This window comes from Botryllus schlosseri, chromosome 8, assembly GCF_051294905.1.
Source record: "Botryllus schlosseri isolate E-star chromosome 8, Bs_hap1, whole genome shotgun sequence".
Lineage (NCBI taxonomy): Eukaryota > Metazoa > Chordata > Ascidiacea > Stolidobranchia > Styelidae > Botryllus > Botryllus schlosseri.
The window spans coordinates 4,091,221-4,117,310 of record NC_137243.1 but is presented as its reverse complement, the minus strand read 5'-3'; the positions used below and the strand labels follow the sequence as shown (position 1 = coordinate 4,117,310).

The 26,090-nt window shown below is 40.7% G+C and overlaps 1 protein-coding gene and 10 non-coding genes across 14 annotated transcripts in view; all 11 read right to left on the bottom strand.

Annotated features, from left to right (window-relative positions):
* Positions 1-26,090, bottom strand: part of LOC145444197 (inactive dipeptidyl peptidase 10-like) — a 44,636-nt gene that overhangs the window by 3,654 nt on the left and 14,892 nt on the right. For 3 of the 4 annotated variants that reach the window (XM_080322126.1, XM_080322125.1, XM_080322128.1), the window contains exons 2-17: positions 23,646-23,757; positions 22,928-23,023; positions 21,329-21,414; positions 20,636-20,710; positions 19,444-19,496; positions 17,497-17,690; positions 13,406-13,533; positions 13,227-13,345; positions 12,156-12,342; positions 8,765-8,872; positions 8,624-8,706; positions 6,429-6,631; positions 5,860-5,976; positions 3,670-3,739; positions 2,653-2,847; positions 513-741 (exon numbers count right to left, since the gene is read on the bottom strand). In XM_080322126.1, the coding sequence (XP_080178252.1) occupies positions 513-741; positions 2,653-2,847; positions 3,670-3,739; positions 5,860-5,976; positions 6,429-6,631; positions 8,624-8,706; positions 8,765-8,872; positions 12,156-12,342; positions 13,227-13,345; positions 13,406-13,533; positions 17,497-17,690; positions 19,444-19,496; positions 20,636-20,710; positions 21,329-21,414; positions 22,928-23,023; positions 23,646-23,757 (2,055 nt within the window). Of the gene's footprint in view, positions 1-512; positions 742-2,652; positions 2,848-3,669; positions 3,740-5,859; positions 5,977-6,428; positions 6,632-8,623; positions 8,707-8,764; positions 8,873-12,155; positions 12,343-13,226; positions 13,346-13,405; positions 13,534-17,496; positions 17,691-19,443; positions 19,497-20,635; positions 20,711-21,328; positions 21,415-22,927; positions 23,024-23,645; positions 23,758-24,593; positions 24,940-25,008; positions 25,322-26,090 lie in introns of those variants that run through there. The other variant, XM_080322127.1, reaches the window with a different exon arrangement.
* Trnaa-cgc (transfer RNA alanine (anticodon CGC)) lies at positions 2,048-2,119 on the bottom strand. Its single transcript has one exon. It is a non-coding gene; the product is annotated as a tRNA-Ala (tRNA).
* On the bottom strand, positions 2,124-2,206 carry Trnar-gcg (transfer RNA arginine (anticodon GCG)). Its single transcript has one exon. It is a non-coding gene; the product is annotated as a tRNA-Arg (tRNA).
* On the bottom strand, positions 2,405-2,476 carry Trnaa-cgc (transfer RNA alanine (anticodon CGC)). Its single transcript has one exon. It is a non-coding gene; the product is annotated as a tRNA-Ala (tRNA).
* Positions 7,942-8,013, bottom strand: Trnaa-ugc (transfer RNA alanine (anticodon UGC)). The gene has a single exon. It is a non-coding gene; the product is annotated as a tRNA-Ala (tRNA).
* On the bottom strand, positions 10,342-10,413 carry Trnaa-cgc (transfer RNA alanine (anticodon CGC)). The gene has a single exon. It is a non-coding gene; the product is annotated as a tRNA-Ala (tRNA).
* Trnas-gcu (transfer RNA serine (anticodon GCU)) lies at positions 10,417-10,498 on the bottom strand. Its single transcript has one exon. It is a non-coding gene; the product is annotated as a tRNA-Ser (tRNA).
* Trnaa-cgc (transfer RNA alanine (anticodon CGC)) lies at positions 14,130-14,201 on the bottom strand. Its single transcript has one exon. It is a non-coding gene; the product is annotated as a tRNA-Ala (tRNA).
* Positions 14,204-14,285, bottom strand: Trnas-gcu (transfer RNA serine (anticodon GCU)). The gene has a single exon. It is a non-coding gene; the product is annotated as a tRNA-Ser (tRNA).
* Trnaa-cgc (transfer RNA alanine (anticodon CGC)) lies at positions 16,504-16,575 on the bottom strand. The gene has a single exon. It is a non-coding gene; the product is annotated as a tRNA-Ala (tRNA).
* On the bottom strand, positions 16,579-16,660 carry Trnas-gcu (transfer RNA serine (anticodon GCU)). Its single transcript has one exon. It is a non-coding gene; the product is annotated as a tRNA-Ser (tRNA).

Sequence of the window (26,090 nt, the reverse complement as noted above, 5' to 3'; positions counted from 1 at the left end):
GCCTACTTGGAAAGACATAGAATACCCCTATAAATGCTGCGGCCCGCTGCGTCGTCAAAACGGGAAAACTGGCCCGCGAGTATATTTTAGTTTGAGACCTCTGCTATAGACTATATTAACCAAAATAGCCATGAGCTATAACATCGTTTCTGTGAGTGATAAACAATACAAGTCACATTTGTGTCGATTTTAAGGGGTGAGGGGCGTTTGATACCTGGATTATTGGTCAAGGGGGCGTTATGTAAAAACGTTTAGATAACACTGTTGTAAAGCTTCAGTAGGCGTTGTGCGAAGCATCATGTTGATGTGGCGCACGCTTCACATTACACCGGCCCTCGTATTCTATGTACTGTCTATTCATTACAGAATTAACAGTGAATTATGTCCCACAAGTAGTCTTATCTAGCAGGGGTATGATTATATTTGCATTCAAATGCATGCCTATTCTGAAAATACCAAAGAGAATGATCGATGATTAGGGCCTTAAAGGTCACCAATAAATGGTCAAGCACCTCATAATTTCTGTAGTTGTATTCCGGCGAGCCCATGTATCTCTCCGTATACATGGAGTCGTACAGTTTCCAATTCGTCACCGGCGCGACGGCGATCACGCACTTCATCAAGTCGCTCTCCAGAGACGTGGGATGAATCGCCACCTTCATGGCCGCGTATCCGCCGTAAGACCAGCCCATGACGCCGACCTTGTTCCGGTTCAGGACTGGATGACGCTTCATGATTTCCCTGGTGGAATACATTTCAACTATATGCAAAGATGCGATGAGACTCTAGTCTAGGAGACATAGAAGTGTAATTTACAATTGAAACATATATACACATTGAAATAAACTTTCGGCTGGTGATTACCCGTGACCAGTGTGAGCAAAAAATATTCGTGTATATTTCAATGTGAATTCTTCAATTGATTACTGATACTGAGACATGACTGATGGAGATATAGGAAGTAAAGTGCAGACCTCGCATGTCGTCGCGGTGGAATCTTAGCTTATGTCCTTTTTTTTATAATTTTTGAGATATATTTTCCAAATTGACAGCAAACCGGCATGTTCTTGTTATATTTTCATATCTTTTCGGCGATATCTTGTTCAAGTTTTGTTTGACATCTTTTCTTCAAGGCTAGCCATGGCCAAGGTATGGAAGAAAGAAAATGGAAACTTTACATAAAGTTAATTTTCTCGAACTGAGTAATATGGACATTGGACATAAGCTAATTTGATCCCGCAGCGACGATATGGCTTAGCGATAGCCGACGATACGCCTTAGCAGAGGCAGTCAAAGTAGCAATCGTTTTTACTCAAGTCGAAGTCGAAGTAACGTCTTTACTGTTTGCTCGGTAAGTATCATAGGGCTAGCTGTGCATAAAAAGCCGAATACTGTGACCTATAAGATAAATCATATAATCTAAAATCATAACCAGTCGGGGAAGTAATGCAAGTAAGCAAGAAATACTTCGAAAAAAAGTAGGATGACTTCGTCAACTGACCACCTCTGGTCCATGGGAGCGTGCGGATTGTACATGAGGGCACTCTCAAAATTATAAAGTCAAGTCTCGCATGCTTAATTAAGTGGCTTGGACTATTGCACTCCGACTATATTATATAATTATTTCTTGGCATCAAATTGGAAGTGGATAGAAGCCGGGTACTGAGCCCTGAGCCACTGTCCACACAGGACGGGGATAGGGTTCGAGCGTGGGCGCGGAGTGCACAATGGACCAGCAGTCCATATCCTTAACCACTCGACTCCTCGTCCTACGGTCACCTTTTGAGAGCTTGACATGAATGAATAACTTGGCGACTCACTGCAAAACGACCGTTTCTGCACAAAACGCTGGACACGCCGGGAATTGAACCCAGGCATATGCATAAATATATATTATTACATTTATTTATATTACATTTTATGAAATTAGGTTCATAGCGGATGTTAGTACCTAAGTTCTCTGATTCGGGGATACTGGAAATTATTACTCTAGACAATTGGGAGCCTTGTTTAACTACATTTATTATATTTCATCTCAAAAGTTGAATGGAGACGCCGGGGATTGAACCCGGGACGTCACACATGCGAAGCGTGCGCTCTACCACTGAGCTACGTCCCCCACACGACGAGGATGGGATTCGAACCCACGGGTGCAGAGCGCAATGGATCCGCAGTCCATCTCCTTAACCACTCGGTTACCTCGGTCACCTTTTGAGAGCTTGAAATGAATGAATAACTTGGCGACTAACTGCAAAACGACAGTTTCTGCAGCAAAACGGTGGACACGCCGCGAATTGAACCCGGGTACATGCGAAGCGTGCGATCTAAGCCTGAGTTCCGTCACCCCACGACGAGGATGGGATTCGAACCCACGCGTGCATCCTGCTTCATCTCAAAAATGGAATGGAGACGCCGGGGATTGAACCCGGGACCTCACACATGCGAAGCGTGCGCTCTACCACTGAGCTACGTCCCCCCACGACGAGGACGGATTCCAACCCACATGTGCAGAGCACAACGGCTTAATCCACTCGGCCACCTCGTCTCACGGCAACAGCCCGTATGCAAACTCATTGTCAGATAGCTAAGATCGAATACGCATATGGAATCGCATACACTTGAAAGGAATGAGACAAATGTAGGAAGCCATACTTGAGCGCGGTGATCTGATCCTCTATCTCGTAAGTGCCGAGTCTTCGGTTGACCTCCTTCATTACGTTCGATCCCCGAAATGATGAACCTCGTCCGTCAAAGGCGACCACAGCAATTTGCCGGTTCACGACGAGATACGTGTCCCAATTTAAGTGTAACCGAGTCGAAACAGACTGATATCCTGGCCCGCCATACCTGCGTATAGGCAAAGCGAGATTGTATGATGAAAGAAATGTCTTCATCGAATGTATAGTTAAATACTGTATGCGTCATTCGACTTGGTTGCACCAAGCCTAGATCAGCTTGTGGAGAAGAAACAATCGCCACCATTTAGGGTTGCATTTAAAACAAACGGTATTTTAAAACAATTTGTTCAGAACATGTTTAAAACAAAGGCCTTTTTACAAAAAACAAAACTGGTATTTTTTCAAGTTGTAAAATTATGCCATAATTGTGTAAATACACTCGAAAAAACCTGTTGTATAAGCCTACGGCCAATTACCGACCAATATAGCCGATATATATCGATATGGGATGGTTAGAAGCCTCAAAATAGTAGATTCAACAGCAATAGTACAGATATGTCGTCGAAGGTGCTGTATTACCCTATATTTTCAATTGTCAATGTCAATCCACTATGACGTCACAATTGAATTTTCCTGACGTCATGGCTTCAAAAAAACAAAAACAAAAAAACAATAAAAAACATGTTTGAAATAAGGGCCTTGTTTTAAAGATGTCTGTTTTAAATTGATATTTGTTTTAAATCAAACCCTACAACCATTACATTATATTTTGGCTTGAGTTGTGTTCTTAATGATCAAGCGCGGAGTAGCTTGTGGGCAGTATTTGTTTCGAAATTTCCGGGCCGACTAATTTGCTAGTCCGCCCATGTTAATAAATATATACAGATTTGGATTAAAGTTGAGTTGGTCGGTGGCAGGTACTCTGCTATATTCGTCAAAACCATAATTGCGAACAGGGAAACAAATGATAAGGAATAGATGGAATACTTACACCGAGAGAAGTACAGGGACATCATCTCCCGGTTTTAGATTTGGCGGTAAATAGACTTTGGCTTGGAAATCTGCAACAGAATGTAATATCGTAACACGATCGTCGAGATTAACCACGCGGGAAAGGATACGAGAGTGCATGATGCATTAAAAGTATACGTGACATTTTACAAATCAGACCTCGCATCAACGAGCTATACGCAGACTTCAAAGAAATTTATGGAGTAATACTACATGGAACTCGCACACGGAAACACAGGTTTGAAAACGAATCGCATTCACTGCATTACTACAATATGACAAGTCACGTATCGAAATACATTGCTGTCATTTGACCCACTGCGTTTCCATTGGAAATGTAGTTGAATGGTTTCCCAGCGTTGGGTAGGACTGAGCAGAACGATTCAAGCATCAATACTAATGATTTGAGTCGAGTCGATTGTTTCGAGTAACGGAAATAGATGTCCTTCTAACTAAGACATTTTTTTACCAACGAAGGATATAATTACGATACTTTTATCCGATCGCGGAGCCCCTGAACATCGGTTGCTGGTCGTAACTCATTATCACGGGGGTGTCAAACTCAACTGACGTCGCAGGCCGGATTCACAACTTTGTATCGATAGCGGGCCGCACCAGTCAAATGATTCCAAAATATTACTTCAAAATCCATGCCCCTTTTCATTTTGAATACTGTATTATCAAGGCTATAAACACGGTCGTATATTACATTATATTTCGGAAATGAGGGGTTCTATATTAGCGTCACCTTCATTAGCAAACAATGGATTTGACAATAATATGATGGGGTGGCAGAACACTGTTGTATACCGAGAAAACATTGGCTCTAATGATGATATAAGTTGGCATGTTTATATTCTTCCTTTTGTTTTAGTCGTATCCTGGCGTCAACCCTGCGTATGCGTTTTGCGTTGTGATAAATATAAAATATTGAACTGTAAACACGGACGTTGGAATCTACTTCAAATTATTATATTGCGAATAGCGATTCGGGTTTCTCTCGAAGCCGGAGACCTTTCGAGTCAGAAGTACTGTAGCAGCCAGCATTACAATCAGATATTTTTGGATTATATTTCTGTAATTCTCCACATAACCTGCATATAAGGGTTCCGCATTGGCGTTTTCGCCTCTGTGAATAACTCGCTTCTAGACAATTTTTCCATGAAAGTCCAGGCTCAATATGTACTCTTTTGCCTTCTCGGAATTTGTTGTCAATACCAGCGACTTGCTTCTAATGTCGACTAGAAACCACAACGCCGCTGTCCGGTATATAGTTATTATGTGGCTTTCAAACACACTCGACATTCGCTGTCTTAAGGGGCTATTTAATGGACGTATTTCATACTGAAAATTCCAAGATATTGCTTCGCGGGCCGTATGTTTGACACCCCTGCATTATCAGCATCTTAATAAAGTATATATAGTCTATTGTAACACAAGAATACGCCCGTTCATGGAAACGACATTTCTGAAAAATAGTGATCGAACCGCGGCATTGTCAGAAAGTCCTGTGAAGAAGGCATGAACAAGAAATGTCAACTTTAGTTGTCGACGTACGCCTTGCAGTATTATCCTTGATTCATTTTTGAACTTTACATTCCACCATCACTACTACTAAATCATATTAGGGGCAGTAATCGCCATCTGATCCGCGCAAGCGGTGTCTTAAAATGACTAGAAGTGGGGATTCACGATATCGGAGAGTGAGAGAGCTGTGGCGTACCAGATGAACATTACGTCACCACTGCACCAAACATGAAGGACCTCGACAGTATCAAAGCGACCAAATAAGAGACGTCGTTCTTTTCCGCTTGGAAACATTACTTATCATTCCTCTCACAATGGATACTGTGATAGAATATGCTCTACTCACTGGTCGAGATTTGTGATGATAAAATACGATGTATAATACTATCATCATAGATCTGGTGCAAAAGACCATTTGTAGTCGAGCACCAATATACAAACCATTCAAAAACAACTACAGCAGCGAGAAGTGGGCCGTGCTACAAATAGGCGGATATGGAATCAAAATAAAGAAAACACGCCTGGTCTAAATGACCACCATGAATACTACAAACAACAAGGGCCACTCGAACACTTGACTCGAATGACACCGGTACTCGGTTTCGACCAGTGAGGCATGAGCGTGAGCACGCCCAGTTCATACCGTACGTCCCAAGCTCCCCGTCTATGGTAACTGTTTCGTACGAGACATTCGGCAATTTAGCGTTCAGCACTCTTTCCGCCATCGCAGCATTCGACTCGTAAAGAGTCGTATCCGAACCTGGAATTTAGTATAGCATATTTCCATAGGCGGTTAAAGTAGTCAGCGTTGCTACTCAAGTAGAGAAATGGAAATTTTTAAACTACTTTCTACTTGATTTTAAGTACGAGCAGCGATTTCAAAGACATGTCAAAATTACTTCAACTGGGAGCAGAAAACGAAAATTTAAATTTAATCATGTGAATAGTTTCAAAAAGTATATTAAAATATTACAATTTAAATTAGAGCATATGAGCTATTCTAAAATTAGATTGGAATTAGAATAGCACTGAAACATTTACCAAATTAGATTAGAATACTATTACCGGCATTTCGTTCTAATTAATTAAATTAGAATCATCTACCTGTCCAAGTCTGGATGAGTGTCATAGTAAATATTCGGGTTTACCTCAACATGGATATATTATTCAATTGTATAATCTGCGTATGTCCCAAATAATCGCCACACGTACCGTCGTTCTTGATCAACGCCGAATACGGCACTCCGGGTCCGGAGCAGTCGATGTTGATCCATTCCGAAGTATCCGACATGGTAGCGTCAAGGTAACTGCAATCGCTGTCACATGTGTAGCAGGTGCGTGCGTTCGTCTCGTCGGACGTGTTCACGGAATACAGCCGCCGTTCGAGAGGGGACGTTTCGGTGCTGACGTAATATCTGGTGGAATACATCGTGATAGGATTCTCAAGCCATGTATTCATGTATTTGAAGAGACTCACAGAGGTACAGAATTTCCATATACTGAAATAAACCTGAATATTTTCAGCTGACAGTCACCAGGGATAATCGTCAGCAACTAGCGGAGAATTGAATAATGCATTTATATTGAAATGAGCCCGAATAATATAATATAATATGAATATACTATTCAATTGTATATTGAAGTTCTGTAGTCTGTATCTCCAAGAAGCTCCTCAAATAGTAGAGAATTGAAAAGAACATTTTATAATGCATTGTATAAGTAAGGAACGCCGGGTGATCATATTGTGTTCTGAAATCTGAACTGAGGTGGTCAAAGTAGTCAGTATTGGAACCCCATTAGAAGTAGTGATAATGGAGTACAAGTAGAATAGCGATTTCGAAGTATTCCAGGGTCTCTTGCGTATAAATGAATGTAGTATAAAATTGCAAGTAAGCTGCACAAACCTATGGGTATGCTCCTTACAGACCATATTCGGAGCATGCGGGTTATATATGAGGTAAGTTTCAAAGTTATCAAGTCAAGTGTCGTGTGCTCAATTGTTGTTTTATATTATGGTGTATGCTCTAATGCAGTGGTCACCAACACGCGGCTCGCGGCCCGCATGCGGCCCGGGACTTGGTTTGAGATTTCGGAAGAATGCTAAGAAAAGCATTTTGAAATGCTGAAATTCAATACAGTTTCAACACATTATTGTTGTTTCATCCTATCGCTTATGTCAGATGGCACAGCGTTGTACCGACATAAAGTTTTGAAACGTGGTTGCTAAGCTGTGTGGCCTCGTCTATATCGTTATTGAATTCATGCGGTCCGTGGCCGCTACGAAATTTGAAAAGTGGCCCGCGACCTGTTTTGAGTTGGCGAAGTGAACCACGTCTCCACATGTTTAGGATGGGATTCGAACCCACCCGTGCAGAGCACGGACTAGCAGTCTATCGCTTTACCTACTCGGCCACCTAGCCTTACGCGCTCCAAAGAGCCCACACATATACCGAAATTTCCCGTTGATGTTTCTTCAATTACTAATCTCAGGCATTTAGCGGCACTCAATCATCAAAACTTCGTGCCAGATTTTGAATATGATCACAGTATATTACATTTTATGCAATTAGGTTCACAGCAGATGTGAGTACTTAACTCCCCTGTTTTGGAAGAAATAAGGCTCCTGGACCTTGCTCCCATGTCCTATTGAGACTCGTTTTGAATTGGTAGTCCTCTTTAACTACGATCAAAATTACATTTATCATACTTCATCTCAAAAGGGCAATGGAGACGCCGGGGATTGAACCCGGGACCTCACACATGCAAAGCGTGCGCTCTACCACTGAGCTACGTCCCCAAACGTCAAGGACGGGATTCGAACCAGAGAAGAACGGATTAGTAGCCTTAACCACTCGACCACATACTCTTCAGGTTCTGAGTAGAGTTGACTCCGAGACCAAGTATGCGGAGGTTCGAGTTTAAGTCATAGTCATTGTCATACTGTTAAGCCTCGAGTCCAAGTCATTGTATTCACTTTTTAGTCTCGACTTCAAATCTTCTTCAACCCAATTTTTTACAACTCTGCTTGGGATATGGACGGCCTCGCATTCATATAGGCCAATTCTCCTCATTCCTAACAGCTTTTGGCCGTAATATGCATGCACAAGTACTGATAGACGAAATACAAATGATGTGGAACTTTACTGTTACTCTAAGTCACAATGAAATAACTGTTTCGGCCGTCCGAGTCTTGAGTCATGACTTGGTTGAGTCAATACACAAATTGACTTTAGTCGAGTCGAGTCATTTTCAGTATTTAAGAAAATGACTCGAGTCAAGTTGAGTCGCCGGAAAATTGCGACTCGAGTCATTACAACCCTGCTGAGAAACAGCGCTGGTTATTCTGATCGCTTCTACAATCCAATTACAGCTTATTGTGAATATTGATACGATTTCAAGAAACTTACAGCAAACGGTTTGACGGGTTGTAACCCACGATTTTCGCGATATCCCAATTGCCGCTCGTCACGTATCTGGTATTAGGCGGGTTCTATAGAAAGAGATAGTTCAGATAGCATATAACCAACTCGGAAAATGACGAAACGTACTGTGGAGTAATCGATTTCGCGAATGTGATGAAAATTACCATTGCCTCCTTGTTTCTTCTCTTCGATGCGAAAAAATGTCTTTCCCGGACCAGATACAGGCTTGCTGCTCTGCAACAGAGATTGTGGAATGTGGATTTTCGTAACTTAGGCCATTCGAAGGATTTCGCTTCATAGGGGATGGAAACAGGGTGTTGCGCGTTTATCTGGTTTGTGTTGTCATATCAATATAGTGCCGACCCGAACACAGAATACCGTCCGGGCAAGACTTTGACAACTAATTGGACTAATTAAGCGAAATGTCGGTAAATCAATTATAATCTAACATGCGAAATGTATCTATGCTCTAATGTTAATTCTAATATAGTCTCCGGCTTTCCCGAAAAGGCTACAGTAGGACTGCATAGTGCGAAACGAGGCAAGCTTAGCGAACAGACATTTATCATTCTCGTGCTTATGAGAGGGAACTCTGGTTTAATACGAGCTGGATTTAAATTTTGTTCTAGTTTGGAATTTTATTCAATTTCCATGTTTGTGTGTATTGAGGAATTCTAATTCTCATCTAATTCGGAAAAGATGAAATTTGTGCTTGTCCTATTCTAACTGTAGCGACTGCGGACTGAAATTGAGTTATTTCAGCGATTTTCGTTTTTTTTCTTCAGTAGATGAAAACGCCGGGGATTGGACCTTGAACGTATTTGTCACGGCCTAAACCAGCGGTGGGTAAACTACGGCCCGCATATTCATTTTGTGCGGCCCACTAAAGTCTAAAGAAACGTATTAAAAATATTGATAAAATGCGTACTAAAAATCAAATTACTTGACTCGATTAAACTTTTTCCAAATATATTTCACCATGATAAATATAAGTTATATTCTAGCTACGGTATTTTTTGTGTCATTGCTGGCGCGATTATCCGACGTTAAGGTTTCAGCTGTTGAGCATCACAGAAAGTCAAAACGGGAATGACTAAATTCGGATCACGAGTGTGATTTTACATTGGCCACTCCAGCAGATTTAATATTTTTAGTGCTACACTTGGAAAACCCGATTCGCGTGTGTGTTAGGTAGATTCGTTCTCTATATATGTAGAAGTATCTGTATTTATATTATCCATTTATTTAACAAGCATATTTGAAGCCTACATGATGCTGTCAGCATTGTGTGTCCTGGACTTAAACATAAAGTATAGAATCAGCAAATGTATGAACATATCGCTGTTCACAGATTCAAATTTTCACCCTGTTCTAAGAATTGGGACAACCGACTCTAATTCCTAGTTTTGACAAACTGGTTATTCAGGTCAACCAGCTTTCAAAATTTGTAAATGTGTCTGACGCGTGTAGGTTATCAGCAAATCAATGTTTGGTGTGTTTTAAATATACATATAGATTATATTCATGTCATCACACATCACTATATAATATTCAAATTGCGTGTTGGTTTATAATCCCAATTTTATATAGTATGGCCCGTGAATGGATGCAGAACTGGAATGCGGCACGCGAGCTAAAAAGTTTGTCCATCCCTGGTCTGCATCACACAAATCCATTTATCCCGCTACATGTCAAAATTGGAATGGAGACGCCGGGGATTGAACCCGGGACCTCACACATGCGAAGCGTGCGCTCTACCACTGAGCTACGTCCCCACGCGACGAGGATGGGATTCGAACCCACGCGTGCAGAGCACAATGGATTAGCAGTCCATCGCCTTAACCACTCGGCCACCTCGTCCTACGATGACCCCGTGCAGGATGAGACCATTCACTCGGACGAAATGCATTAAACACATGACATTAAAATTCCGTAGCACCCGAGACGATGTTTAACGAAGTGCTTCTACTTTTTGGAGTACCCATGTACATTTAGCCTAGCTGCATTATACGTGCTCAAGTGGTTATGTGTTTAGATTGTTTCCACTTCTGCTTGAACAGCTTCCTAGGCTAAGAGAGAGAGACAGAGAGTCTCTTTATTTTCATCCAATCAAAATATAACACAAGGCAGTGATGGTGGTACAGAAAATATGCGTGCACAGTATTCGGTATTAGATAGGAATGATCGACAAGACCGTGAAGGTCATCTGTCTGATCACACCAGCATCAAACAGGTACACTTGACTCTGAACAGTCTGGCAGCAAAAAATGTTTAGTTTAGCAAAAACGTAACCACTTTAAATCTTGAAAAATAGAACAGATTTAGGGCGTTACTTCAAATTCTACTACAACGCTCACAAACTCTGCACCTAGCGCGCGCAAAATAATGGCAAAATAACAGTAGGATATATCTGCAAGCAGTGACGGACAACTCCAAAATTATAAAAGCATCAGCTTTTCTAAATTGGATTAGAATTAGAATAACCGAGTTCGCGACAACTTAGACGTTGAATTAAGTTTATATAGTTTCTATCACATCATAGTTCCTCTTCATAAGCCTGAGAATAGCAAATGTCTGTACGACATGCTTGTCTCGTTTCGCACGATACAGTTCCCTGTAGCATTTTCAGGAACAGCATAGATTAGATTAGAGTTAAAATTTAGGCGTATAAACATTTTGCAAATTAGATTAGAATTAGAATTAGAGCAAAGAAACATTTCACAAATTAGATTAGACCTAAATTGTCGGCATTTCGCTCCAATGCAGTGGTCGCAACTTTTTTTTGTCACGGATCCCGTTTATACAAATTATTAATTCCGCGGATCTCGGCCTAAATTTTGCCTGAAACTCAATTAACATACTATTGACTATTGTAATAAATATGCTACTCAACTATACAGCACTGTGTGAAATTGTCGTTCGACCGAACGAAAGAACAAGAGTTGTGTACACTATTGGTATAAAATTCAATAAACAATTGACATGATACCATAATAAAGAAACATCTGCACAGCATGGGAAGATAGCCAGAGGTTTTTCGCGTGAGTTGCGCCTCGCACTGACTTAGGCCGTTGTTGCCTTTCCTGAACTAAACCGCATGCGTTCTGTTACGTAATAGATAATAATCATGATTTGACTGTGATCGACATGCGTTGTGGTGGAGGTATTGTTATGTAGTGTAAGGTCATTGTACAGTGTACAATGTACACACTGTAAGCAGCAACATCAATTTGTCGTAATGCATACCGATACAGTTAATAGTCCCCTGCTTAAGCAATAAGCATGACACATGTGCTCTAAAGAGGTATATGGATGTGAAAAGACCGCTTTTCGTTTTTCCCTGAAATTTATTAAGGTCATCACGGACCCCCAAATGCCTTCTCGCGGACTCGCAAGGGCTCCCTGAATACCAGGTTGGAAACCATTGCTCTACTTCGTCGAATTAAACATATAAACAACTAGAATTACATGGCGTCTAAGTCTGCCTGCAACTACGTAAAAATATCCCGGTACTTACAATATACTGTATCCACCAATCGCTGCGTTCCTCGTGCACGGGCTCGCAACGCAGCCCGGCTTCTCGTTCTTTGAAATCTTTCGGGACCAGGCAGTGAACGACAGTGGAAATATTCTGGTAGCGATTACTCCAAGACACGAGGAGAGCGTCGTCGCTCGCCCAAACGACGCTGTTTAAAATCGGATCCCTGGAAATATTGGTAGGATTCACCAGCTGCGCACAGTTAGGGTTACATTTAAACAAAGATCTTTAAAAAAAATTGTGTTTTTGTTGTAAAATTATGCCATAATTGTGTAAACACTTTCCAAAAAACATGTTGCCTGAGCCTACGGACGATTACCACCCGATACAGAAGACGTATATAGGATATGGATTGGTTGAAACCCTCAAAATAGTCGGTTCAACAGCTGTAGTACGTAGATATTTCGTCAAAGGAGCTATATTTACCCTATATTTTCAAGTGTCAATGTCAATCGACTATCACGTCACAATTGAATATTCGTGACCTCATCGCTTTAAAAAAATATATTCAGTTACCCTCATACAGGGATATTGCGCGTGGCTACCAAGACAATTTCATTCCTAAAAGCACCCTTAAGCTACTTTAGGCTTACAAAAAATTCAAACTGTGAAGAAATGTAGAAGTGAACCAGCTTGAGTAGACTCAGAAAAAGTAGAAATATTTCGTTCCTGGCTAACCCTGGACTATACGTCACGCATTACATCAGCGGTTCGCAAAACTAACCACTCAAACGCTGAAAGATTTGATATCAGGATCACATCACTATCAGTTTATAAATTAATTTCATCATTTCAAAACACCACAAGTCTGCGATACTACAAAAAAGATAGGAAGGTATCGAAACGACCCGAAGTAGTCTTTGAAATCAGACACCAACCTGAGCCTAAGCGATGTAGACATGTACACTAGATGGAAATATATAAGGGAAACATAAAGCGATCGGTGATGAAAATTAATGACGCATGTGTGGATAGGTGAGTTTGATGGGTCAGGTCGACTTCAGGTGATCTTGAGAGCAGGCTAGTGTTTATTCGGTAGAAATTGCTTACCTTTGAGCCAATGAATCCGGTATTCGTAGCATGATAGTGTCCTCAGTTTCAAGGTCGCGTATGTAGACAGAAGCGGTCGGGTTCGTGTATCCTGGCTTCGGATAATTCACGGATTCAACCTTTGAGATATCGCAAGCGGATTACAAATCTGCATTTAATTTTACCCAGCACAGACTTACCGTTGTGTAGGGTAGCGAGTAGACGATGAAATGAGACTGCGGCACTAACGTGTCGTTGAATGTAACGTACGCTAGATACGTGCCGTTAGTTGAAGTCCAATGAGCCAAAGTGTTGTGGAACATCTCCTCTGAAATGTGATAATGATACATATATTTTTAATCTTAAAAGTTCAATGCCTTCAATCAAGAGGTGTTCAGTAGGCATCGTTTGTTACTCAAGAGGAAGTTGAAGCAACCAGACTTGGAAATTATATAATTCTAGTTGTCTGATTAGAGCGAAATTCCAGTAATCTAATTTTAATTTATTTTGTGAAATAATGCTTTGTTCTAATTCTAATCTGAAAATCTTACAGGAAAATTGAGTAGCTATAATTCTAATCTAATTTGGAAAACACTGCGTAGATATAATTCTAATTCTAATCTAATCAACATCGTCAATTTCTACTCAAGCACAAGTAGAAGTAGCGATAAGCAAGTGAGCAAAAACGTGAGTATTCTGGATCCAGTTCTACCTATAAAATGGAAAACATTTCAGTAGAAGTAGAAATAATCGAAAATCACTGAGCCCTGAGGCACTGTCCACAAACGAGGAGGGTGGGATTCGAGCGCACGCGCGGAGAGCCCGTGAATGGATTCAGATGTTGAATGCGGCATACGAGCTAAAATGTTTGCCACCTTTGCATCTCAAAAACACAATTTTTCCGGATTCGTCTCCAAACGGGAATGGAGACGCCGGGGATTGAACCCGGGACCTCACACATGCGAAGCGTGCGCTCTACCACTGAGCTACGTCCCCCACGACGAGGATGGGATTCGAACCCACGCGTGCAGAGCACAATGGATTAGCAGTCCATCGCCTTAACCACTCGGCCACCTCGTCGCACTTCACCTCGGCTCATGCAATCTCATTGTGAAACGCATGTATTCGAACATCCGTGGTGTTACCAATGGTTTTTCTGCCATGCTGTATAATGTTTTGATACACTTTTCAATGCCAAACCGGCATGAAGGCTAATGACAGTAATATGTACGTACAATGTGCAAATATTTATTTAAAGTATAAGATGTCGAGTTGCCCAAGCTATTTTCAGTCCACCGGATCAAACTTGGACAACTAGAAAATTTTTATCTTTTCCGAATTAGATTAGAATTAAAATTAGATCGGCACAAGTTTTTCCAAATTAGAATTAGAATTACTAAATTCGCAAAAACTTGGAAATTGAATGAAATTGTGAATGGGAAATAAATGCAGCAAAAATCTGTTCAAATCACAGCGTATTTCCATAACGATGAGAATGGTTAACGTCTGTACACCAAGCTTGGCTCGTTTTGTCCTATACCAGGGGTCACCGCAATCGCGGCCGGCGATCTGATTTGTGATTTTGGAAGAACGCGAAGTAAAGCATTTTGACATGCTAAAATTGATTTCAGTTTCAAATTATTGTTGTTGTTTCAAAATAAGCTATTCGCCTGGGCCAAACAACACTATTCCCTGCCACAGATGAAGAGTTCGGCGATGGCAACAGCGTTGCTTCGACATCAGCTGATATCACTAAGCAGATTGGCGTGCGATGGCCCAGACACTGCCAAGACCGAGACGTTTAGAAAACGGCATAAGACCTTCTCACAAGAATTAGGATTAGATAGTCTTTCAGTTAGTATTATGTCTGGCTAGCCGCTAGCCCCAATATCGATTCATTATAGTGGCTGGAAATCGTCGGCAGCTATCGTGCGCAGCTCATAGTTCAAAATAAAATAACGTTTATGATCATGATATTTCTTGTAGGCATATTTTTACTACTTTAATGAAATATTAGTTCTATTGTGGTAAGTTGGTAACCATGCCCATCGCCCATGTTACAGAGTACGGCGTTGTACTCACTTGAAGCTTTAAAAACGTGTTTTTCAACTGCGTGGCTTAACCATCGCCCATGTTAGCCAGCACTCAGTACGGCGTTGTACTAACGTAAAGTTTTAAAAACTATAGGATGTACTTCGCAGTGTACAGGCTACTTATATGCTAACACTCTAGCAGGCTATCCTATTTTTCGTCACAGTATCTACTATGACTGTATGGTGTGTGTAAGGCGATGGCGGCTTGGCACTGGATATTTTTGTTAACTCGCTGCAAAATGCCGCGGTCAAAGAGACATTTTCAGGAAAATAATAAATTAGTTTAGAATTAGAATTAGAATTAGAGCATAGTCTGCACCAGACTGCAGCACTGTTGTACATTGCAACAAATTTTCAGCATTTCGGAATTAGATTAGAATTTGAATTATACACACAGTTCGTTTCAAAATTAGATTTGAATTAGAATTACTGAATTAGAAAATAATAATAATAGATATTAAATTAATTAAATATTAGAATTAGAGCATAGAAAGATTACACAAATTAGATTAGAATTAGTTTACCTGCATTTCGCTGTACTTAGTGTAATTTGACCACTGGAATTATCTAGTTGTCCAAGTCTAGGAGACTCTTGGAGGTAGAGAACTTCAATATGCAATTAAGTAATGTATCCATGTTACTTTTAGTGCCACACTTGGAAAAACCGATTCGCGTGTGTGTTTAGGTCGATTCGTTCGCTGTATGTGTAGAAGTATTTGTATTTTTACTATCCATTTATTTACAAGCGTATATTTGAAGCAAACATGATGCTGTCATTGTTGTGTATCCTGGACTTAAACATAAAGTAGAATCAGCAAATCTACGAACATATCGCTGTTCACGGATTCAAATTCCTACCCAGTCCCAAGAATCGGGATAACCGACTTTAATTCCTAGCTTTGACAAACTGGTTATTAAGGTCAATCAGATTTTGAAATTCGTCAATGTGTCTGACGCGTGATGGTTATCATCAAATCAATGTTTGTAGTGTTTTAAATATACAGATAGATTATATTCATCTCCTCACTATAAAATTTAAATACAAACATTGCGTTTTGGTTTATAATCCCAATTCTATATATTACGGCCCTTGATTAGATGCGGAATCTGAATGCTGCACGCGAGCTAAAAAGTCTGTCCATCCCTGGTCTCTGACTCGCTGCATCTCAAAAATACATTTATCCTGCTTAATCTCGAAAATGGAATGGAGACGCCAGGGATTGAACCCGGGACCTCACACATGCGAAGCGTGCGCTCTACCACTGAGCTACGTTCCCACGCGACGAGGATGGGATTCGAACCCACGCGTGCAGAGCACAATGGATTAGCAGTCCATCGCCTTAACCACTCGGCCACCTCGTCCTACGATGACCTCATGCAGGATGAGATCATTCACTCGGACGAAATGCATTAACGCATGACATTAATATTCCGTAGCACCCGACGCGGTGTCTAGTGAAGTGCTTCTACTTTTTGGAGTACCCATGTACATTTAGCCAAATTGCATTATACGTGCTCAAGTGGTTAAGCGTTTCAATTGTTTCCACTTCTGCTTGAAGAGCTTCCTAGGCAAAGAGAGGGAGAGAGAGTCTTATTTTCATCCAACCAAAATACATAACACACGGCAGTGATGGTGGTACAGAAAATATGCATGCACAGTATTCGGTATTAGATAGGATTGATCGATAAGACCGTGAAGGTCATCTGTCTGATCACACCAGCATCATACAGGCACACTTGACCCTGAACAGTCTGGAGCATAGTCTGCACCAGACTGCAGCACTGTTGTACGTTACAACTAGCAAATTTTCAGCCTTTCCGAATTAGCTTAGAATTTGAATTATATACACAGTTCGTTTCAAAATTAGATTTGAATTAGAATTACTGAATTAGAAAATAATAATAATAAATAATAAATTAATTAAAGATTAGAATTAGAGCACAGAAAGATTTCACAAATTAGATTAGAATTAGTTTACCTGCATTTCGCTGTACTTCGTGTAATTTGACCACTGGAATTATCTAGTTGTCCAAGTCTGGGAGACTTTTGGAAGTAGAGAACTTCAATATGCAATTAATTAATGTATCCATGTTGAAATAAATCCGAATATTTTCGGCTGACGCTCGTCAGGGGTTAATTCAATGCGGGTTTATGTCAATGTGAATATATCATTCAATACGCCCACTCTGAGGCTCACCTTCATACATCCAGTCGCATACGCCATTTGCGATACGTCCCATGGAACCAGCACCAGAAGTTGTGATGGCGATTGGTTCGGCGTCCACGTCGCTTTTGTAGTAGATATCCGAGTCCAGTACGTAGGTAATTTGGTTGCCTTTTTTTCCCCACCCGGCGTATTGCAAGGGCCTTCGGTGTAGGGGAAAATGCGTCCTGAAGATTGGACGAGATTAGACGAAATCATATTATCGGTTTATTAGCCGGGAAGGTTGTATTTTGGTGTTTGGTTTTACAAGCTTTCTTCGTTTTTAATCAGTGAAGGGAAAACTTTCACATTAGTCTGCACTGTATCATATTATCATCATCATCATCATCATCATCATTGGTTTATTAGCAATTTTATCAGTTCCATACACCACGAAAATGCGATACAATGACAAGATAGGAAGGTGTCGAAGCGACTTGAAGTATAGTCTAAGGAATCAGACACCCACCCTGGCCTACTGGGCTATAGGCGATGTAAAGAGGAGGCATGCACACTGAATGAAAAGTAAAGAAAATAGTATAGAAAAAGCAAGCAACAAGAAATGGGGTGATGGCATGTAATGGAAGGCGAGATCGATAGGTCAGCAGTGGTCCGGTAATCTTGAGGATGAACTAATATTACAGACAAAGAGTATTACGCACTGCAATATAGGGCTGCGCATAATCTTTTCAAGTAACAAAATTACACGCTAATTTCCAGTTTCTACTAAGAGTTTAGTTTATCAACAAGAATAATAGTTTGTATACTATTTGTCCTCCTTGGAAGCCCTGAGAGGCCGATTGATCGTATCCTACCATTCAAAATATTTAGCACAAAGCTTACCGCTTCAGTAGAAATGACATTTATGTGAAGTGATCAACGTACAGCATTGTCACATAATGCAGTGAAATAGATGTGGTCGATAAATTATCAAATTATCTTCAGTGTGATGAGGAGCTGGCATTATGTTTTGCCGTGGTCGAATGAAAGGTACATATGTGAACTTCCGAGTAAGCTGTACAATCAGATAACCTACTTGAGTACTCCAGAAAAGTAGGTTTTCTTCAGTACTGATGAGCTCGGGCTTTGGGAGCGCAAGAAAGCTATGTCGAGCTTGATGAGTGGGCAATTAGTCCAAAATGTTTGAGAATCACTGTCTGGGACCTTATATTTGAAACAGAACGCGGTTCACCTGACTTTCCCCGTAATATGAAACTTGATAACTGAGTTTAATTACTAGCGGTTCTCGCTATCCACCATAGCTGGCAATGATTTATCACTCAGCCGCTAAAAGCGCCAATCTTTCTTTACAATTCTGCGAAATATAATTCCAGTGCGTATTGGATTGTTTGTGCCTACAGCAGGCGATATCCGTTGTGTTTGTTTTTCTTTATGGTAATTCGACATTTATCCATTCTCCACCTGGTGGATGCAAATTATTAATGTAACTGCGTAAATCCGTGTCATCCAAGTTCAAACCACAATAGGCCGCAATTATCACGGCCACAGAATCCTATTTTGCGCTCATACGCAGTCGAAATTGCCGAAGTGATTAAGCTCTCCGCAACGGATATTAAATACAAATCAAGTGCAGAATGTCCCATACTCGTGCAAGTAGAGTAAAAGATATGGTTAAAAATCGAAACATGAAAGTCGTAGGAATATAATTGGTAATGTTGAATGTAGGAACAATATTTGGCTTGAATTTTCAATAGACAAACCAACACAAAATGTACAGAAACAATTCGTAAACAAAACATTCATGTAATGAACTACATTTAGAAAGAGAAAGGGATAGATATAGATAATATAAATGAGGCATAATGAATAACAGAGTCACTGTACCATTGACAATGGTGTTAATTGTAACGTAAAATCACTTGTGTATTGACAAAGCAGTAAAGTCAGTCATAATGCTAATAGGACATCGACATATCTTACCTAGTTTCAAATGCGTACACGGAATATTCTGCAAGACTTGAGTACCGGTAGACCTATGAGAAAACAGACACGATTAATTAATCGTGAGCACAGAGCCCAAAACACTTCACGAGAACTAAATCCCCTACCAATGCAATCATTTTCAACGATAATAATGACCTGCTGGTATTAGAAACCATGTGTACCTTAACGAGTGTCAACGGCACAGCTGTACAGGTATAGTCTGTAGCTGTAGCTACCAGGCCTATCGTAGTGAGGTCCAAAAACATGATGCTAAATCAGCCGCTGCACCTCGGAATTTGGTCTTGCGTAAATAAGATAATTAGTTTTTCCACCGAGCGGCGATGGAAGTGCCATTTTGAGGGATGTTAAAATACGCGCTGGCGAATACGTCAGATTATCCCGAGTCACATTAAAAAAACGCCGATATTTCCGGAATTTCCGGAGTAAAGAAAAATAATTCCTTTCGTGATGCAGTATGCTCCTAAAAAGTAATTAGTGATCACGGAACAACACGAATGTAATGATAACAAAACATTTGGGGAACGCGCCATTTCCTTAAAGTGTAAAGCTATGGATGTTTACAATCGTGTAACTCCCATGATTCACGAATACCGTCTTACTATCGAATAGTATTATTGTCATCCGAATATGACGCTGCTTTTGAACGTCAACTCAAATGATATGAATATCAGGCAAGTAATTTAATGCCGTGTCCAAACAACCGCTCACTTATCAAAAGCACATCAACATATACTGCTTAGCAGTGTGCAACCGGAGGTACGCAGAGAAAAACATTGTAGCCCGCCAAGAAGTGATAATATCAAATGGTGTGCGCCCAGCGAAGTGGGTTGTTAATTAACTTAATTGAGCTAAACACATTTGGGCGAACCTATATTTTCACTTTGTGAGCCTTCAAACCTCGAATTGTGGGATCGCAGCATTCATACCAAACATGTAATATAGAGCTACGCACGATAATGGAAATGACATAGGGACCAACCAAAAAGCGACATTAATAAACTGATGGTAGATAATAAGGCACTAGTCCAAAAAAGGACAAATCTCAGATATAAGGGCGGTACGGCAGCCCTGTCTATTCATTCGCACAATGAGCACAATATCCTCGATGCTGGCGTTATGCAGGTGTGAATAAATAAATAATAGATATCCCAAGTATGCCAGCGCTTACCTTGCCGTAGTTATAAATTAAAAGGGCGTATTTGAAGTCCGGCGAGACGACAACATCATACACAGCGAGATCATTCTGAAAAGCATTCAACTGTGAGATGTCGTCAACTTGCAGGTATGTATGACACCAAGCAATGCTGCTCAAATCACAATGCACCCATATAATACAAGACTGCATATTAGCCTGGACGAAAAGTGGGCTTGCTATTGCTATGACTGCACAGTGCACATGCACATGTACATGCACATAGATAACGCATAAACCGATACCAACGGAGAGCTATTATTATCGCCAATGGAGAAAATGTATCCCCAGGAGCTACTGGATCATTTTTGGATCCCAGTCAAGTGTATTGAACAGAACACTCATGAAGAGTAATGTAAAGTAGGTTAGTTAACCCTATTTCCAATGAACATCTATAGAAAGAGATCGAATCCCCAAATATAGTCCATACGCGTACAAGCGGTATACGATCGTATGCATAAGTTTCAACACTGTGTGCCTCACGAGTAGGCTCTTCCGTGCAATGTTACTGATGCCAATTCGACTCAAATCTATTATATTTAACGCCAACATATTCGCGTTCCATGAATGCACATGCTTTTATCGTAGAAGTTACACGCGAATGGATGGAGCGAATCAAGTTATAGTTTGGTGAGGTGATGCAATGTCACAAAATAGAATGCACTTTACCATGGTTTCGTTGGTCAGAAGAATCTTTGCTTCGTTACCCCTCCGTTGAACAAAATTCCGGTTGTTATCGTAGTAGTAAAGATATTCTGAAACGAATCAAAATAATACAGATGCAATACTATTTTGTAGTGGTGCATTTCTTTTTATGCCATCACTAACCGTGGTGCAAAAGGCCAACTGAAGATAAGCACACAATTTTTGTTTAATAAACACCAGCAACAACACAGACCGAAGATATCACTTGATGGCATATCCGCTATCGACAATTGAAAGATATGGCAATCAATATGCAGCAGGGAAATCACGATGTGAGCACTGAGCAGGTGACCCAGTAACATCCAGACACAACACTCGCAAAGCAGTAAGATCCATGCACCAGGGCCTAGGGGAAAAGGAGATATACCATGTATATGCCAATTGTGTCAAACTCAAATTACGTCACAGACCGGATTCAAGTCTTCAAATCGCCCGCGGGCCGGACCAGTCAACTTATTCCAAAATGTTTCCCCGGACTCTTGCTTTTCACTTGAATACTTTAATATCAAAGATATACAGATAATAATATACGGCTCATAGGGGTTTTATTCTAATAAGTCGCAACACCTTTATTCGCGACTAATGGAATTGGCAAAAACACGAGGATTGACCGGTCGAATACAGTTAAGAACCGATAACGCAGTGGCGCTAACGACGATATAAGTTGATAATTATCTGTAAACGAGGACGTTGAAATTTGGATTATTATCATTAAATCGCAAGTCGGGTTTCTCTTAAGTCCGGGGACCGATTGGGTGGGAAGTGACATAGCAGTGCCATCATATATATTTTCCATGCAAACTGCATATAACGGTTCCGCATTGGCGTTCTCGCTTCTGTGAATAACTACTTGTTGGTCCATATTTCAACAATACTATGAACTCAGTGTTCGCTTTTGCCTTCTCGAATTAGAGAGAGTAAAACCACAGCGCCGTAATCGGGTGGTTATAATGTGACCTATGAGCATGCTCGACACTTGCTGTCTTGAGGGAATATTTAACAAAATTATTTCTTGCGAAAAATCTCATATATATAACAATTTTTCAATCTATTCAGAATTGCTTCGCGGGCCGGATGAAATCGTCTGGCGGGCCGTACGTTTGACACCCCTGACATATATGCTTATATAAAAAGCGTAGCAGTAGCAAAGAACCAAAGCAACTCGGTTGGAAAAATTGTTAGGTTGTACGCCCAAACGTACTATTGTTAGTGTTTAATCTCTGTCGTTTTAAAATGATAAAATCGACACACGATTAAACAGGGGCCTTTAAAATCGATATGTCAAGTCGGAACAACATCCATACAGCGTTGCGTGATGCTCATTAATCCAGTGACAAAGAAAGACGTGCTTAAACATCGAGTCTCGTAAAACGCTTAACAAGACTATACGTACACACGTGTGATGTCGTACTGTACAAGTATGATATCTAGATATGTTAGGTACCTATACGTCAGTATACAATGTACGGCGCACACAGTGGTGCGTCCATCACAGATTAGGCCCCATTTTCGTAAGCGCAACTGTTACATTCAAGATGAAATGGTCGGCAATCCATATCTCACCTCCAACCCATTTCGCTTTGGCATGTCGCGGCATCCAATCAGGATCGAAAATGGCGTCGAAGTCGTATTGGTACCGATATGACGTTTCTGCCTCATCTGGAAAACGACAGCATGCTTTTTATTGTAATATGTAATATACTGTACACTGTACAGTATACAGCCGGCCAATATCATGAATAAAGCAAGGTTTCCTTATCACTCGATAATACGCATGTAATTCTGGGCCCAGCTAGTCTCTATCGGGTGGCAGAATTTTAGCATTATTCTGGTTTTATATATCTTAGTATATACTAGATTGCTCACACATCAGAGAGGACGGTTTGCATGATTCTAACCAAAGCAGACGGACACTCCGTTTCCGTAACATGCTGAAAATACTTATCAACATGTCCAAACTAGCATTTGTGGGGTATAATAGATTGTGTTATGCCATTTTGCGGGGTGACACATTGCAGCTGTTCAAATATAACAACCAGGTGTGTACTATTATCGACAGCACGATATGCGATCGATGATAGACGATTGGATAGGATGTACGCAGTGCACACCGAGTGTCGCGACGGAAATAAATGATAATTGAAACAACTTAGCGGGTCTTCGCCAATCTTGGATCTCATTCACTTTGCGTCCAGTTGTGAAAACTGTCAGCGACATATCTGGGTATAGGCCTACTGATTGACGCAGCCTATATACCCACTAATATTCATAATCCTTGTACCTGGCTGTAGGAGATAAGCACACAGTCCTACTACTCCGAATACGGTGGATATGACAAGGATAGATATTATTATCCCCGCCCAATTTTTCTTCTGAGGCTCGATGGAGAGCTCCTGCAAAATACAATCAAATGAGAACGTAATAATCATAGCAATAAGTGCATTAGTACAATCATATACGTAACAAACATTGGTGAAATGAATGGACTCGAGAACGAACAACTCAATGAAGGCATCGTTGAGATCAAGTTAGTTAATGAAGTAATGAAGCTAGCGTTCACGAGAACTCGATGAGAACAAGTCACAAACACCTTTACCTGAATCTCGACTAATTTTTTCAAGACCTCCAGGATCAACAAGCTAATATTAATGAACTAAGGGTTCATCAACATCATAGTATACAGCGGCTGTGGTAGCGAGACATCATACAGTTCTACACCTTGTTGTTGTGTAGACTAGATACGAATAAGGCCGCGGTGAAGATATATTCGCCAGACTGATGCATACGCAGAAGTAACTACGACTTTGTTTGTACTTGAGTCACCCTCCAACCGAAATGACCCTCACTTGCGATATATGACAGAGATAGTCTGCGGTTAGACAGGGTATCCCTGAGATTCGTGATATTAAACACTCTTTCCCATAATGTTACCTTGACAAGTACACTTATCACTGGGAGATGCATCCCATGGTGCCATCGGTATATTGCCATCAGAGTACAGACCGTACAGACATTTATCAAACGTTTGAAAGTCATAAATGTACAAGGAATTAATCAAGAGCCTCAAAAATCTCTTGCCATATCTTTTCCCTTGTCACTTGGCATTAAGTGATAATAAACTGATTTGTTGTTGCTGTTTCAAACCATTATCATCATTTTACAAGTAATTTAGTCTGACACCCACATCGAGACGCGTTACATTTCCGCCGCTAATAAAACAAATTTAAACCTTTTTGGACGAACTCTGATAACAACGAGCAGCCTTGTACAATCGAGTCGTTTCGCGTTCTGCCGAACCTACATCGTCAAGAAATTTCTCCTTCACGGCATCCTCCTTCCCATCGGGACGCCCGTCCATATCTAGCGCAAAGCCTACGAAGAAGTTTACAACGGTGACCTGATTGGAACTCTGCAACCGCGCTGCACCATCGAAGTGGCTATGGTTTTGACTAGAAAATTAGCAAGAGACAGAAATGCTAACGGAATACCACGCTCTACAATGCTGGAAGCAGCACGTCAATGCGGACTGGGCGATTTCGGGCATATAAGTATGACTTAAGGTTCTCTCTCTCTCTCTCTAACTCGACGGCTGCTATCTCACTGTGACCGATTCGAATGATCAAATAAGGTTATGAATATGAGACTTGGAGAATAGAAATAATCAATAGAAGTCGGTCGTTATAGATTCCACACAATTTACGCTACACAAATATCCTATAATAAGGTGACATCTTCAACAACGCTGAAAGCATAATCAGAAACAACAACTCCGGGGTTGCCGATATGCGCATCGTGACTGTCTTGCTACTCAGCATCAAAGATTAGCTAAAATCGGTTACACAGAACAGGATATAACTGCCAAACATTGATTAAGATTCGAGTTCCGCTGTAGCACTCAAGACGGCACGAACATACTGGTACATACTCACGACTTTCTGAAAAGGCACTATAATCTGATTCATATCGTAAGTACTCCAGTGATTTCTCATGCGCATAACACCTATTTGGCGTATTGTGCGTTATGATTCCAACGTGTGCGCAATTTCGCATCGAATAATGTAGGGTTAAACCATACTTGCTTGCATCGCTTGTCCGCAATCCACTTTTAATTCATATATCGCGAGTCAGGTTTTACTGAACGTGCCGTCGCAGTAACCGTTATGGTTGCAAATACAGTATCACACTCGTAGCATAATACGCCGGTTTGCACGATAGGCGACGGCAGCAATATATCATAACTACCATTGCTACGCCAAATATATTGTTGGTATATTTCAGGAAATATCATTATTATAATCATATGCCTTATTCACAGTAAAACTGGTAAATCCACGCATAATCCGGGGAGCAACCTGCCCGGTTATTATTGTTATTGAAAATGTCAGAATAAGGCTCTGTGTAAATAATGTATCGACATAAACAAGCTTTCTCGTTGACCGATCATATCAAGGTTTACGGACTGTAATTTGATTCGAATCGTAAATCGTACCATTCGTCATAACTGCACAGCGTGCACAATTGTACAGCATTTAATCAAATTGTGAATCCTCAATGCTCAACGTTCAGGCTGATCGCCGCGTTGAAGGATAATCCACTATATGAGCAGATTGTTAAAAAAATGCGGAATTAAGAATAATAGTAACATCGCATACACTGCTATTAAAATCGATTCTCTACTAGGAAAACAATTCATTCCGTGTGTTCGAGAAGGAAATTATCGGCGGTG